This window comes from Synchiropus splendidus, chromosome 4 (assembly GCF_027744825.2).
Source record: "Synchiropus splendidus isolate RoL2022-P1 chromosome 4, RoL_Sspl_1.0, whole genome shotgun sequence".
NCBI lineage: Eukaryota > Metazoa > Chordata > Actinopteri > Syngnathiformes > Callionymidae > Synchiropus > Synchiropus splendidus.
The window spans coordinates 14,690,330-14,704,494 of NC_071337.1; the positions used below are offsets into that span (position 1 = coordinate 14,690,330).

At 40.5% G+C, this 14,165-nt stretch overlaps 1 protein-coding gene across 7 annotated transcripts in view; it reads right to left on the reverse strand.

Annotated features, from left to right (window-relative positions):
• The window catches only part of LOC128757242 (potassium voltage-gated channel subfamily KQT member 4), a 40,786-nt gene that overhangs the window by 12,507 nt on the left and 14,114 nt on the right, over positions 1-14,165 (reverse strand). For 2 of the 7 annotated variants that reach the window (XM_053862363.1, XM_053862362.1), the window contains exons 2-9: positions 7,131-7,221; positions 6,392-6,518; positions 6,090-6,265; positions 5,561-5,686; positions 4,051-4,161; positions 3,875-3,970; positions 3,014-3,102; positions 2,416-2,541 (exon numbers count right to left, since the gene is read on the reverse strand). In XM_053862363.1, coding sequence (XP_053718338.1) covers positions 2,416-2,541; positions 3,014-3,102; positions 3,875-3,970; positions 4,051-4,161; positions 5,561-5,686; positions 6,090-6,265; positions 6,392-6,518; positions 7,131-7,221 — 942 coding nt within the window. Of the gene's footprint in view, positions 1-1,157; positions 1,215-2,075; positions 2,097-2,415; positions 2,542-3,013; positions 3,103-3,874; positions 3,971-4,050; positions 4,162-5,560; positions 5,687-6,089; positions 6,266-6,391; positions 6,519-7,130; positions 7,222-14,165 lie in introns of all 7 variants that reach the window. The other 5 variants (XM_053862368.1, XM_053862365.1, XM_053862360.1 and 2 more) reach the window with 4 other exon arrangements.

A 14,165-nucleotide genomic window follows, 5' to 3' on the forward strand; every position in this document is an offset into this window, starting at 1 on the left:
TTTTTATGGCCCGCGATTGCAGCAGTCTGTAAAGTTGCATGCAAACAGAACTGTGCGGGTCCATTTGGAACAATATTCTGCACGCAGGATTCTTGGAAACATTTTTTTCTGATGGGGAGGTGGGCAGTTGAGGGCATGCGGGATGAGTGACATTCTTTACGCACAGACACAAACGACAGACTTACAAACATGAAGCAAAATAAAACTAACTTAAAAATATATTTGATTTTATTATCAGTTAAACTTTCTTAGGAAGTAAGAAATAAAATAAAATAAAATAATAAAAAAGTTTGTTTAATCATTTGATGACAATAATGAAACTTTATTTCCCTGTTCTAAGGCACTGAATGTGACTGGATTTAGCTTTGTTGCAGAATGACGTACAATGGTGGAAAAACGTTTTCAGACACGATGTGTGGCAGCACTACTAAATATTGATGACGATGATGATTTACTTTTTTTTGTTCAGTTTTGAACACACTCTCTGTTATTTGTTGACTTTGATACCGACAATGTTGAGAACTGACTGAAAATCACAAGAATATAATTTTTATTCGAAACACAGTAAACATAAAATACAGAATTTGTATTATTTTGTGTATGTCTAATGCAGGCACACCTTGTGAAAAACCAAAACATATTTTTTTCTAAACTATTTCATGGTGATAATTAAGATTATGTAATGTCCAAAAACCTTTCTTTCAGAGAGGATCTCTTCATCTAAAGAACTGAGGAAGGACATTCAGTTGGATTAGCTGCAGTATTCTCCTTGTTTACATGTCGAATTATGGTAAGTATTGTATAATGTCTCAGGTGAAGCTATTGAAATATTGTCTAATAAATGTATTATATAGTAGTAGCAAAGGAAAAAAAGAAAGAAAAGAAACATGAAGCTTCACTTTTCCATGCCAAGAACATTAGTACGACTAGGGAGACAAGGATAACATTTTGGAGACCACACTCATACACCCAATCCTCTCTATGCAACATTGAATTATGCTTCATAAAAAAATCAAAGTGGTGTAAACAAAAGTGGCCTCCAAAATGTCAATTCAGACAGGCAAGGGGGGACATAGACAGCTCCAAAGGGGATGGAGAACATTAGTTATTGGTGATGCTCTGGCGTGCCCCGTGCACAGGCTCTTCGCCGTGGATACCTCTGCTTGCGGCCTGCATGAATCCGGAAGAGACCTCGCTTTTTAGATAGGAGTTGACTGGGGAGACACACAAGTCAAAGGGAGAAAGGGTGAGGGGTGCGGAGGATTACACAGAGGGGGAGCCGAATTCTGATGTGGACCCCAAGCTGGGGTGATGACGTGAGTGAAGAAAGACTGGATGTAAAAACTGATGCTTGGGGTCTAAATAATCCAGCCAGCCAATTGTTAGCGGCAGTTTTGGACTAGAGAGACACTTGTGAAGATTTGAACCAGTAGGTGGGGGATGGGGTCATGCAGAGGGAGCAGGGAATATTTCATCTTGGTATATCCATCAAAATAGGCAGGCATCTCGGTCAACGGTTTCTAAGATGAAAGTCAGGTCCAGGCGCACAAGTCTCACCAACTCTCAAGAGCCAATGTTCTGAATGGAATAAACCATAAAACAGCCCATTACCTCTGTTTTGATGTAACAGAGATATAAAGCTACATCCACACAGCAATGTTTAACCTTTCTCTGATAACTAACCGATCCAAGATGCATGTGAGTGGACTTGTCCTCTGCCTAATGATGAAGATATGAGCAACAAACTCCTGACTTGGGACAGTGAAATAGTGCAGAGTCAATACTTTAACACTGAAGGTGCATTTGAGTGCTTGAAGTCTCAGGTACAAGCAACTGAAGTGTATTGTACTAAAAAAAACTACACTTGAAAGTGGGACATAATCTGAATTACTATGATAACTTTAAAGCCTAAAAGATATGTAAATATATTTGTAATATAACTGATGAAATTATATAGCTTTATTGGTAATAAAGAGATGTTTTTTTATTGAAATAGTGAGTGAATCTACGGATGGAGTAGTAAGTCATTCATTGTAGGAGACCTGCGCTGTGCAATTCATAACTCGAAAACAAACCTGCATGGAACTTCTGCCTTCCTGAGAACAGATGATGGATGAAGAATGGATGGCATGGAAACAATATGATGGAAACATAGAGAAAGGGAAAAGAGGAAACAGTAAGAGAAATGATGGAGGTGGGAAGGATTATGTGTAAGATACACAGACAAAGATACACAGAATAGACATGTTGAGCTCAAGCCAGGATTAGTTCAAGTCTGTTAGCAACAAAACGTTCAGGGTTAAAGCTCCAGGACTCTCAGTGTGAAAAGCCTCTTGAAACAGTTGTGGCTGTGTGCATTTCTAAACCACCTGTGTGGGTGTGAAGTGCAGATGTGAGAGGCAGATGGATCCGTACCTGTCCCCCGACAGGTAGGGTGAGCTGTAGGGCCGCAGCCCTGACAGCAGCGTGTGGTAGGAGTTGTGAAGAACCTTCTTGTTGTTACGCTGTCGCTGGAGGTGACTGAACAGTAGCGTCAGTTCCCTGACACCCACGTGCATCATTAAAAAAAAAAAAAAATAGACATGACAAATAAACAATAAGGGATGACAAATAAGAAAAAATAATCAAAAAGGCCAAGTAATTGGTCCCAAAACTCAAAAGAAGAGGGATAAAGGACGGAAATAAAGAAAGAATTCTACACGTTTAGCCCCCTCCTTTTAAGCGATTTTAAATTAGTGAAATTAATACATGAAAGAAAAACATAGGAAACCACACCAAGGAACAGAAGTAAAAAATATACTCAACACAGGAATAAACTCTACGCAGTTTTCGCTCTTTTCTTCATCTCTAAATGTATCAAGAGAACAGTTATGAAGAATCTATAGATACATAAAGTGTCTGGGCGACAGGTGCATGACGTGCACTGTGTGTGGGGCTGTGTCTGCAGTGATCGAGAGAGAGAGAGAGAGAGAGAGAAAGGTAGAGCGGGACAGTAAACTAACAAAGCACATACCTGAAAGAAGGCAACATGCTGTCGTAGAAGTACCATGTAGCGGTTAAATAAGAGTGTTTAGCATCTGTAGAGTAGAGACGCCAGGCAGCCTAAGGTGAGACAAACAAACAGGGTAAGAATGTCCACAGTGGGGTGGGAAACGACATTGAAAGGGTTATTGATTTGCGTGTGTGTGTGCATGTGTGTGGTCTTGTCCAGCTATACTTGTGGGGACCTTTTATCAGTCACCACAAGCTTGAACCTCAGTTTGAAGAATAAAACTTCAAAACAGCAGGGTCATTACAATTGAATTTAAGTTTGTTTTAGGCCTGGTGAAGGTTAGCCATTGGTTTTGGATGGTTAGGTTTAGTGTGAGAGGTTGGGGAAAGTATGAACGTCAATGAAATGTCCTCTAAACACATAGAAACAGAATGGGTGTGTGTTTTTAGCTACACAAGTGATCTTTATTTTATTAATCCATAACAAAAAATATTAAACCCCATTTTTCTTCATGATTCTTTCAAATATTGTATTACATCTATTCTGTAGCTAAAACTAAATATTTTTATATACAGAAAATTATTCATATACAGAAAATTGCCACCATAATATTATGTGTTTTATCATCCTAAAGGGATTGAAAACAAGCGGATTGAAGTACGCTTCATTCTACAGCAGTCAGGTCAAACTAAATGCATTTTTATTGCTGAGCATTCGTATACAAACCACCTGGTCCGCTCGCTTTGCAACCTAAATTATCATTCACTGGCCCATGCAATGAAATAATTCCCCCACTATAAGTAACTTACAAGAAATTCATGGACATTTTCCAGAAATCCTTCATTAAATATGTATAATATTGAGGTGTGTGAATGTGCCAACCTGTATGAGGTTGGCGGCCGGCATCCTCCTCTTTTCAAAATGCTTCTGTCGGTGCTGCTCCTGAACCTTCAGGGCGAACCCTGACCCCAGGATTCCCTGGGATTAGACGTGATATTAAGATCGTAATTGCTCACAGCAGAACCATTAACAACACTGCGATGGCATCATAAACTTACAGCAGGAAGAGCAAAGAAGGAAACACCCAGAAGAGCAAAGCCCGCAGCCAGAAGGCGTCCTTGCCAGGTATGTGGAGTCTTGTCCCCGTAACCGATAGTAGTCAATGTAATCTGTATATAGTTGCACATACAAACAAAAAACATTTTCTTTAATGGCGCACTCTATTTTAAGAGGAAACACCAGCACCAGCAAAGCAAGAAGGTGATGATTACAGCACTAATATTACAGCAGCAGCAGAAGACAGTTACCATTAGCTCAAGGGAAATTTCCCAAAATCAGCATCAATAAAAAAGAAATATACAACCAGTGAGGAAAGTATGAAAGAGGAAGAATTAGATTTCAATGGCAGTGAGGAATAATAAAATTAAAATATGAAATTGGATTTTAGAAATCTCATCACATCGACCTACGTAGCCACCACCTGTTGTTTTTATATTCCTCCCATTGAGTGTTGACATTGATATAAGCACTAAGCCTTGTGAAATTGCTAAATATAGCAACAGAACTGAATAACCACAAGCTCAGTTTGTGTGCCATGTCGCACATAATCAGCCTGATACATCTTCAAGTCATAATCTAAGCAGTAAACACCAAGTGTATGCACAATTTCAGAAGAATTTATTTGATGAGTCACAGGCTGAAAAACTATGAAGTTGTACCTCCTGTAGAGATGTTTCAAAAACTAAAGGAGATACAGCAAAAATAAAGCTTTTATCAGTGCCCGGCATGATCCGGTCCACGTGTCTACAGTCAATGCTTTGGAAATAGTGGTGAATTGAAAATGAGAGACTTTTCACTTTTTGCCTGAAAACCAGCTCTAGAATTTATTTGGGAGTCAATGGGGCAGAGTATCGGGTTTGGCTGTACGTTTCTGAGGCCTGCACAAACCAGCACATTGTAAGAGAGAGGACGAATGTGTCTGTAAAGCTGGAGAAAATCATTTGTCTATGATTTACCATGTTCCCCCAGTGAGCTAAGAAAGAAAGGAATCAAACTTTTAAGCATTTCTCACGCTTTTTGAGAGTTGAATGGACTGGCTATGTGGAAAATATGACAGAGCTATATGACGATGAAATAGTGGCAAAAATGGTTTTTTGTCCACCTGCCATTATTTTTTTTTGGTATAAAACCTGCAATATTTCAGGAATTATGAATCATAGGAAATAGCATGTGATTCTCGAACAGGCCACACATTTGCATATGGGAGGGATAGTGATACAAAACAAAACAGAGTAAATAAAATAGCTGAACTGAACAACTGAGCATTTACACCAATAACACTCCTTTAAAAGTAGAAGTCTCACCCACTCTGTGGACAGGTCTACACTAACAAGTGTATTTTTCACACCAGGTACAGCTTGTCCTGTCAAATATAAGGTCACCTGCAGCTTTCACAAGTGTCAACCCCTGATATGATCTTTATGCTCAACATTACCAGATGTTTCGCCTGGCGATGTTCTTAGTATGTGGTCAGAAGTACCATTGGAAGATGTTTTTCACAGTACTCACAGTGCCCCACCAGAGGGAGTCTGCATAGGTGTAGAAATCTGAGTTGACATCTTTCTCCGCCAGGTAAACCAGGAAAGAGGCAAAGATGAGGACCAGGAAACCGATGTACCAGGCTGTAATCAGCTCCTGCGAGAGTCGGAGTTGGTATCAATCAGTCAGCCCCACAGCCTCCGACATCATCTCCGCTGGCATTACTGTTCGCTGGCTAGCATCATTATTGAATAAAGCCCATTATCATCACATTTGGCTGCTGAGTCCTGCTGGACGGCTGATGCATCACCTCATCACCATCATCAAATCAAGTCTAACTCTGTCCAGCAGGAGTCTCTTGTTTATGTCAGCACAAAAACTAATGGAGAAAACAAAGTTGGATGTTTGAGGGGAATAAATGTTAACAACAATGTATTGTGCCGACAATCGTTCCATACATAGATTACAGTGGAGAACATGCATGTATTTATATCTCTGCTCCCACTGACCCTACAGATATGCAGAAGTAGACATTCAAAAGATTCAAATGCAGCCCCACCTTGCTGTGAGCATATACAACGGAGCCCAAAAGTTTCCATGTGCCTCCCCGCCGGTCCATCCGCACCATGCGTAAAATCTGCAGAAAGCGCATGCTACGCAAGGCTGAGGTGGCAAAGATGTTTCCCTGTGTTCCTGCGGCGATGACAGCCAGGGACGCTACGAATACTATGAAGTCTTCGGAGGAAATCAAAGGCAGAGTGAGAACATGGAGTCTTGGCATGATAGACGTGCGTAACCTTTTTCAGAGACACACGCCTGGAGTTCATGTGGGCTGGTTGTAGCGTCCATACATCCACTGACCTATGACACAGAACGGCTTCCTGGCAAATCTCAGACGTCCCTGCCATCCTCGGTATCTGCAGCAACAGCCGGCGGCCCAGATCCGAATGAAGTATTCCATCCCAAACACTACAATCATCACAAACTCCTGCAAACACCACACAGAGATACAAACACATAGTGGGGTGCAGATGTTTGGGATCTGGCAGACACCTCGCATAAAGTTCACTTCAAACATAGAAACAGCTGACCATTTTGACCTTTCATATTTGAGGTCGTCCCGTTTCTCTTTGACACTCGCACTTTGCATTCTAGCTCTCAGTCACGCTGTTGTTTGTGTAACTAAGTCCACTAATGGAGGAGAAAGTGATCAATGGATTGGGAACTGGGAATGTTACAGATGTCAAAGGACGGACTGGTAAATAGGGAGCGCGATGGATGGCCACCAGGAGGGGACGGAAAGAGGACGCGTCAGGTCCATTACCGTTCAAAAAAGCAGAGGGGGCATAGAGGAAGAGGGGAGATTATGGGATGGCTATTAGGGATTAGTGGATCATGTCTGTGATTTCCTGCGCAGTCAACAACACCTGAATCCTCTCGCCTGCTTACATGGCTCTCTGGCCGCTGCTGTGGAACAAAGCATCGCGCAGGCTGGCAAATACAGAAATGGACTGGTGCAGAAGGACACGGTATAAAGTAAATGGTTGCTGATGTCGTCGAAGTGTGCTGTGTGTTCAAGGGAGATAAAAAAAAGTCTTACCAGAATGAAGAGGCCTTGGTTGGCAACCTTCTGATGGTCGGGGATCGTGGAGAACACAGAAAGCACCAAGCAGCTGAACACCAGTAGAAAACTGAAATATATTTAAAAAAATACACAGAGATTAACTTTTTTTATTTTCAAATTTAATGTGTGAATATGAGCCACCTGGAGCACCAATTAAATTCCTTGAGCTTTAAAATGTAAAATTTGATTTTAGGTGACCTCTTTTCACCATTTTCAATTGTCATTTTTACAAACTGTATTGCACTGTAATTGATTTTTCATGGTCTAAACAAGACATTGCAGTTGAAATGGGTTATTAAATCCAGTGGGGGAAATAAAAAGGATTTAAGATCAACGGACTGCACTAACATGCACTTTCATAAAACAGTTTTTTTAAGTTCTTATTAGAAAAAAAACACTATCAAACATCAACTAGAATCTGAATCCTGTTCAGACAAAAGTCACTGTCCCTGCAATGTAATGGCCACTTAAATGAGAGGACTCCCAAGAGCAAAACACGGTATAAATCATGCTAAATTGTGTCTCATGTTTGAGATGCTCTTGTGCTAAAGTAAACATTTCATGTGCTGCACATGCCGGCAGCGCGGAACTCCATTAATAAATTTTAGGATCAGAGATGTGAATGTGAACAACCTCTCTAAGGACGAGCCAAAAAGATGTGAAAGTAGTTGCCTATAAAGAAATAAAAAAAATCTAATGTGAGTGCCATCTCATTTGGGAACACTCAAAAACTACACATTGGGTTATGCTAAGAAAAAATACTAAACTAAATACCTGTTCTAAGAAATAAGTTTGATTATACTCAGTCCATGAGATTTAATTGCGTTTTTTGTAAATAATGAAATATATTTTTGTCAAAATCATTATGATTGACCTTATTAGAGACTTTTCAGATCTTATCTGTGCAAAAATACAGTAGTAGACGTTATTAAACATTATGAACTGTAAAGTGAATGTCGAGAAGAAAGCAAAAACTATCAGTAATGTGATCATTACCGGAGGCTGCTTTTCAATTTACCAGATCAACATCTCAACAATTTCTCTTCCCGGACAGAGCAAACATTGAGAGGTGAAGTGACCAACATGGTCATTTCCACTGTAGCATGATACATATATACTGTCCAGTCATATCACAATGGTAATTTTCAACATAGTATCAACACCCTTTTTATAGTGAAAATCAGACTATGACTGGGTCCTGGTTCAACACATTCCACCCATTGAGATCAAATAATCAAAACAGGATTTCGACCTGTTTGTTGGATGTGTTCAGAGCTCAGGAAACAGATTAGCCAGTCAGCTGCTTGTTTGTCTGGCCAACGTGTGCTTCACACTTGTAGAGCAGGAAAGGGTCTGGATTAGACACAATAGAACCTTCTCACAAGTAATGCGATCAAAAATTGCGATCCTGAGTTAGGCTAATGTCCTTGTGAGATTAATTTTTTCATAAGAAGGTGCATGGAAAAGAATTTATATCTGTGAACAAACAAGGCAGCCGCAAAAGATCTGCTTTTTAAGTCCAGCAGAATCACTTTCCCAACAAGATTATTCAAATCTGTGCTGCTACATAGCAAAATCACCGAGAATAACATAAATAAACAGCCTATAGAGAAAGGTCAGGGGACACGCTGACCTCATATGATCCACTGAAGGAGGGAGTCACATTTCTGTTGAGGCTGCAGCTTCACCTTCACTGACTTGAAATATCAATTAAGGCACAAACACCCAGTCATCACATCAGCAAGGTTAGCTTAAAAGGGACTTGTCAGAGCAGAACCTTTTGTATATATTGAAACCAGAAGTTCACATACACTGTGTGAAAACATTAAAAGCAGTCCACAGCACTCAACTGCACCAGGCCAGTCCAACACAACCCACCACCGATGATGGCACCTGGTGTTTTCAGACAAACCTAAATAAAGAGTCAATTATTTATGTCCACAGCCACTGAAGGTTATTGTCTTGAGTCCAGACTCTCATCCATCCATTGTTTTCCTAATAGAACGGTTAGATTAGACGGCATGATAAGTTGATAAAATCTACTTCCACAGTTGTAAATGCTTCCTTGAGGTGTTTGTTTGGCCTGCTCTACCTTCTCATAACAAGTCAACGCACTCTGCCGGAAGGGTTCTAGGCCGATGCACCTTCTATTCAATCATCAACTGGATGATAAAGCAGCTCTCAGCTACACAGAGCACTGGCAGCCGGGGAGAGAGGGCGAGGCCAATGAGATGAAGAAGGCCAGGGCGCACCGCTGTGAGGATAACGGATGAACCAAGCAAACTCGGATTGAAAGACGGGAAGGTAAAATATTGCTGTGAACAGCAAACAGAGGGCAGGAGCTCTAAAAATGCAATTGGGCGAACAGTGCAAGACATAAAGAAAGTGCCCTGGTGTCATGTGACTCTAAGTGATGCTCGGACATCGCACCTGTGTGACGCCAGCAGCATGGCGCCAGCATCCATCAATGAAGCTCTCAAGAGCTTTCAAGGCCTGCTTCACAGATTCAATGTGTTTTCTGACATCCGATTGATATCCTATTGGTGTGACCACATTTATTTAAACAGGATGCGGTGACGGCTTCACTTGTGCAAGCAAAACGTAGTTTCCATCTGTAAATAAATAACAACAACCGACCTCCCTCTCACAACTATTGAGCACACCTTCACCAAGGACAAATACAGGTAAATATAATGAGCAAACAAACTTCAACAGGACAGGACACATAGCTACACGTGTGTAAATGCAAGGCAAAAGGCACCTTGTTAACATGAACTTCTGAGTAAAAGAACAGCCTAATAAGATTTAATAAATCAGTGTTACAAGTGAGGGTGATGTAGTAACTGCTACAAAATAATTTTAATAGTTTAGACTTTAGACTGTTAAGACTGTTAATGAAGACAGTTGGAAAAAAAACAGTAAACACAAACAAGACCTTACTTGCTGCTTAGATTTCCATGTTCTAGTTGTCTAGTTGTTAGTTGTGGGGTATGTGCGACGTGTCAAAGTTTGACAAGAGGGTGGAGGAATGGGAGAATGAGGGAGCGCATCCTTTACAGTCCACCTTACGAGTCAAATGTTGTGAGTGACTACTGAAAAAAAGAGGAGGGAGGGGACAAAATCCAGCTGGAACAGAACAATATACTGTAGAAACTACCAGAAGAAAAAAGACAGAATTATAATTCAAGCACTAACAGGAAAAAGGTCTGGCTTCAAAAACACTGTAAAACGGGTTCCACGTCAACTAAAACAGAATGTGGATCCTTGTCAACTTATGTCTTTGGTCTAGCGTAGTTTCATGCCAGTACTTTTATTGTCTATGTTTTCATGAATTATCAGAGATTATTGCTGCATTGGATAAATGTTTGGATTTTGGCGGTGAGTAGAAAAGAGTTGGGGGCACTGTCTATGAGCAGCAGTCTGGTTTCATGCCAATAAAGAGAACTAGACGTCCCTCGTCTGCATTTAGAAGAACAGAGAAGGTTGACTGTATCTTAATAGACCTTGAGTAAGCCTGTGATGGAGTTCCTAGAGAATAAGCATGGTTCAGTATGAGGCAGTCAGAACCATCAGTAAAGTGTGTGAGAGTTGTACAGGACATGTATGAGGACAGCTAGACAGAGGTGCTATATAACAGGTGCAGAGGGAATGTGCTACAGGAGTCAAGGACAGATTAAAGGTGATAGCAGGATTATTTCAAGAATCCTGTTTGGTATGGTGATAGGTGACAGATGCAGTCAAGGAGGAGCCTCCTGGACAGTGATGTTTGCTGACTGTATAGTGATCTGTATTGAAAGCAAGTAGGAGGTGGAAATAGAACTGGAGAGGTGGAGCTCCAAGCGGGAGAGAAGAGGAATGAAGATTGGTAGAAAGAAGACAGAAGAACACATGAATGTTAATAAGGTAGGGACAGGTGGGCCAGTGAAGATGTAAGGAGTAGGGATGGAAACAGATGACAGCCACTGAGGTTCATGAGGAGCAAGGGTTCAGGGTTCAGACTCAGGAGGATGATCATGATAGGTTAAGACAACCAACCATGAAGGGAAATACTGAAAGACAAAGAAGGAAAATGTGAGTATCAGTGGTAGTGAAAAGATGAAAAAATGATGAGGTATCACTAAAGAGGTGGTTTAAGATCTTGTCAGCAAAGAAGAAAAAGGGGAAAGGAGAGGAGAAACACTGAGCCATGATATTAATAGATTTCATTTCCTTAAACAGGGAGTGTGGGGGGAGGAAAGGGGTGCAGGGTGGCAGCAGATCCCAGTTCTGAACAGGTCAGTAACTGGGCACTTACCCCCCTCCCCTTCCTCTTTCTTCTGGGACAGCAAACTTTCACAGCAGAAAAAAAAAATACACAACACTACAAATAAGGGATGAAAGTGCTTTTTCACAAGAAAAAAAAAGCTGACGAATCAGCAAATCATAGGTGGGTGTACTGGTCCAAGCCCTTGAAAGTGAGAAGGCGGGGGAAAGGTAGAGGCACTTGACATGAGAGTGAAGCAGATTTGCTAGTGTGTTCCTTTTCCTCTAAATGTCCCATGCTCTGAGAATATTGCGCAAATAGATGAATTATTTACAAACCAATGAGTAAAAGCGTCAAAATGAAAAATATTATTAGTGCCGTTTATGAGGACTGGGAGCATCGCAGCGCAAATCCACGCAATCACATCCTTCAAGGTCAAATGGAGACACAGCGAGGCACATGTCAATGGCAACTGTTGTTTACTGTATGGACATCAACCCGTCTGTTTACCTGCTGTGTTACGGTGAAACATTGAAGGGAGACAGCGCATACTTGGCGATGGCAATTCTTTTACATGAAATGAATTCATTTGACAAACTAGGATTAGACATTGTTGATCTTTGCTGACCCATCAACAGGCCCACTGGTGCCTTGGTACATCCATACGATTTACACTTTTATAGATTGACTGCCAGGAAAAAATACTTTATACTTTACTTTCATGTCTTTGGCACATCAGTGCTCATATGACCCGACCCAGGTTGAGGGTAACTACCAGGTAAATATGAGGTCAGTGCTGGTTTTGGGTAATGTCAACAACGGCAAAAACAAAAAAATCTGTATGAATGATTGCTTCGATAACCTTGTGGTTATTATTTGGTTGTTAGAATGAACTATTAATTATACACTTTAAGTGCCTATATTGTGTCCTGAATCATGAAAAACAATTCTTCAAATCAAATGGTGACGAACAAACATGACCACAGCAACCCTGCAAATCTGTCTTTCAGTATTTACTATATAACTGAATTACAATCCACTACAGAGTTAGTATTGCAGAAATCATCAGCTCTGTTTGGCTGTGTTTCACATGTGACCATACTTAACATATATCTCAGGATGCAGTTAATCAGTTGACAAATAAGAGGTCCAAGCTTCAGGAAAAGGCTGATATGCTTAAAAAAAACAAGATAACATATCAATCTGTCGTCTGGGAAAAGAGTACCACAGTTGACATTTTAACAATCGAAGCGTGCAGACATTTTTTCCAAGCATTATTTCTGAACCAGTAAAAAAAACCCACATAATTTTATTTAATAATAATTTTAGCACATACATTACAGTGACACTGTACTAAATATTCCATGAATATTTTGACGCAAAGCAATCAGACAACAGTTTATACTTCTTAGCACAAACTATAGTAAAGAAACATTTTATCTTTGCACACAGTACATATATTCTATAGAGGCCTTTACAAACTTGGAAAGGTTAAAATGGTACATGATCATCAGCAGCCACACACATGGACACTCCCAGAGGAGATAAGGCACATCTCACGAGACCTCGAGTGTCAGCGGGCTGACTTGTGCTCTTTGCTGCTTCTGGACTTGTCAGGGAACAATACAGAGCTAAGGGTTGAGAAGGAGAACTGAGAGAGCTCTGACATTTAACAGTGTTATTGTTAGCAGCAGTTAGCGCATCAATGTGCCCTTATTGACGACATTTAACCGCCGCACTGAGCATTCTTTCAGCTTCCATAAAAGAAGTTCATAAAACTTTTTCTTTTTGTCGCTGGGTCAAATAAATAAAGCACATCAATGGCAAAAACCAGGGACAACCTGAACTCCCAAACTCGGTCAAAATAAGCTAGACCTTAAACTCAGAAGAAACTTGGAGGAAAAAAACCCAACATGTACCGCACCTGCAATGAAGACAAAAATCCAGGCCAATCATCATTACTCTGTGACAGATGTAATCTGGTTACTGTGGCAGCAGGGCTCCAGAGTGATGGATCGCAGAGGCTCGGGAGGAAACAACAAAAAAGAAAACATTCGAACAGTAATGGGATTGGAGGGGCAAGCTTTAAGACTGTGACCCTGGGTCGTAAATAACTCTGGTGGTCAGCAGGTCTTCAAGAGGTGACAGGATGAAGGAAACAAAGAGAGGTTTCTAACAAGATCATTTGTGGCACAGTCGCTCACGTTTCCACCAATAAAACCGTGAAATAATATTGTCGTCACACAGCCTAGTCATTAAATGCTTGCAATAATGTGAAAAGCTTAAAATAAATAAGACCTGTATAATTTGGAAATAGAGCTAAGGCTTAATTCATGTGATCATCATACAGTATTAGAAACATATCCAAGTAATTATAGGACGGATTTTAACAGCAGTACAAAACAATACCACTCATCTAATGTAAATTTTTTTAATGGGAATTAAAAGAGTAGTTCATTTTCACTTGTCTGCAGCAGGTGTGTCACACTGCATCATACAAGGAGCAACGACAACAGTATGAGATATATGTTGTCCATACTTCTTTCAGGCTAAATATAGAGCATTATCTCTGCTGCAAGACGTGAGTTCTTCCTTCTTTAGTCGTTTCTGGATAATCTATTATCACATGTGGGTAAACAGACAGTTGAACAACTTAGTTGAACACACTGGTCGTCATGGGTGACCACATAAAAAAAAAAAAAAAAAAAAAAGAAAATACTGGTGCCCATTGTTTGACTTGTTCAAACTCTTGGGGGACGCAAAATCTG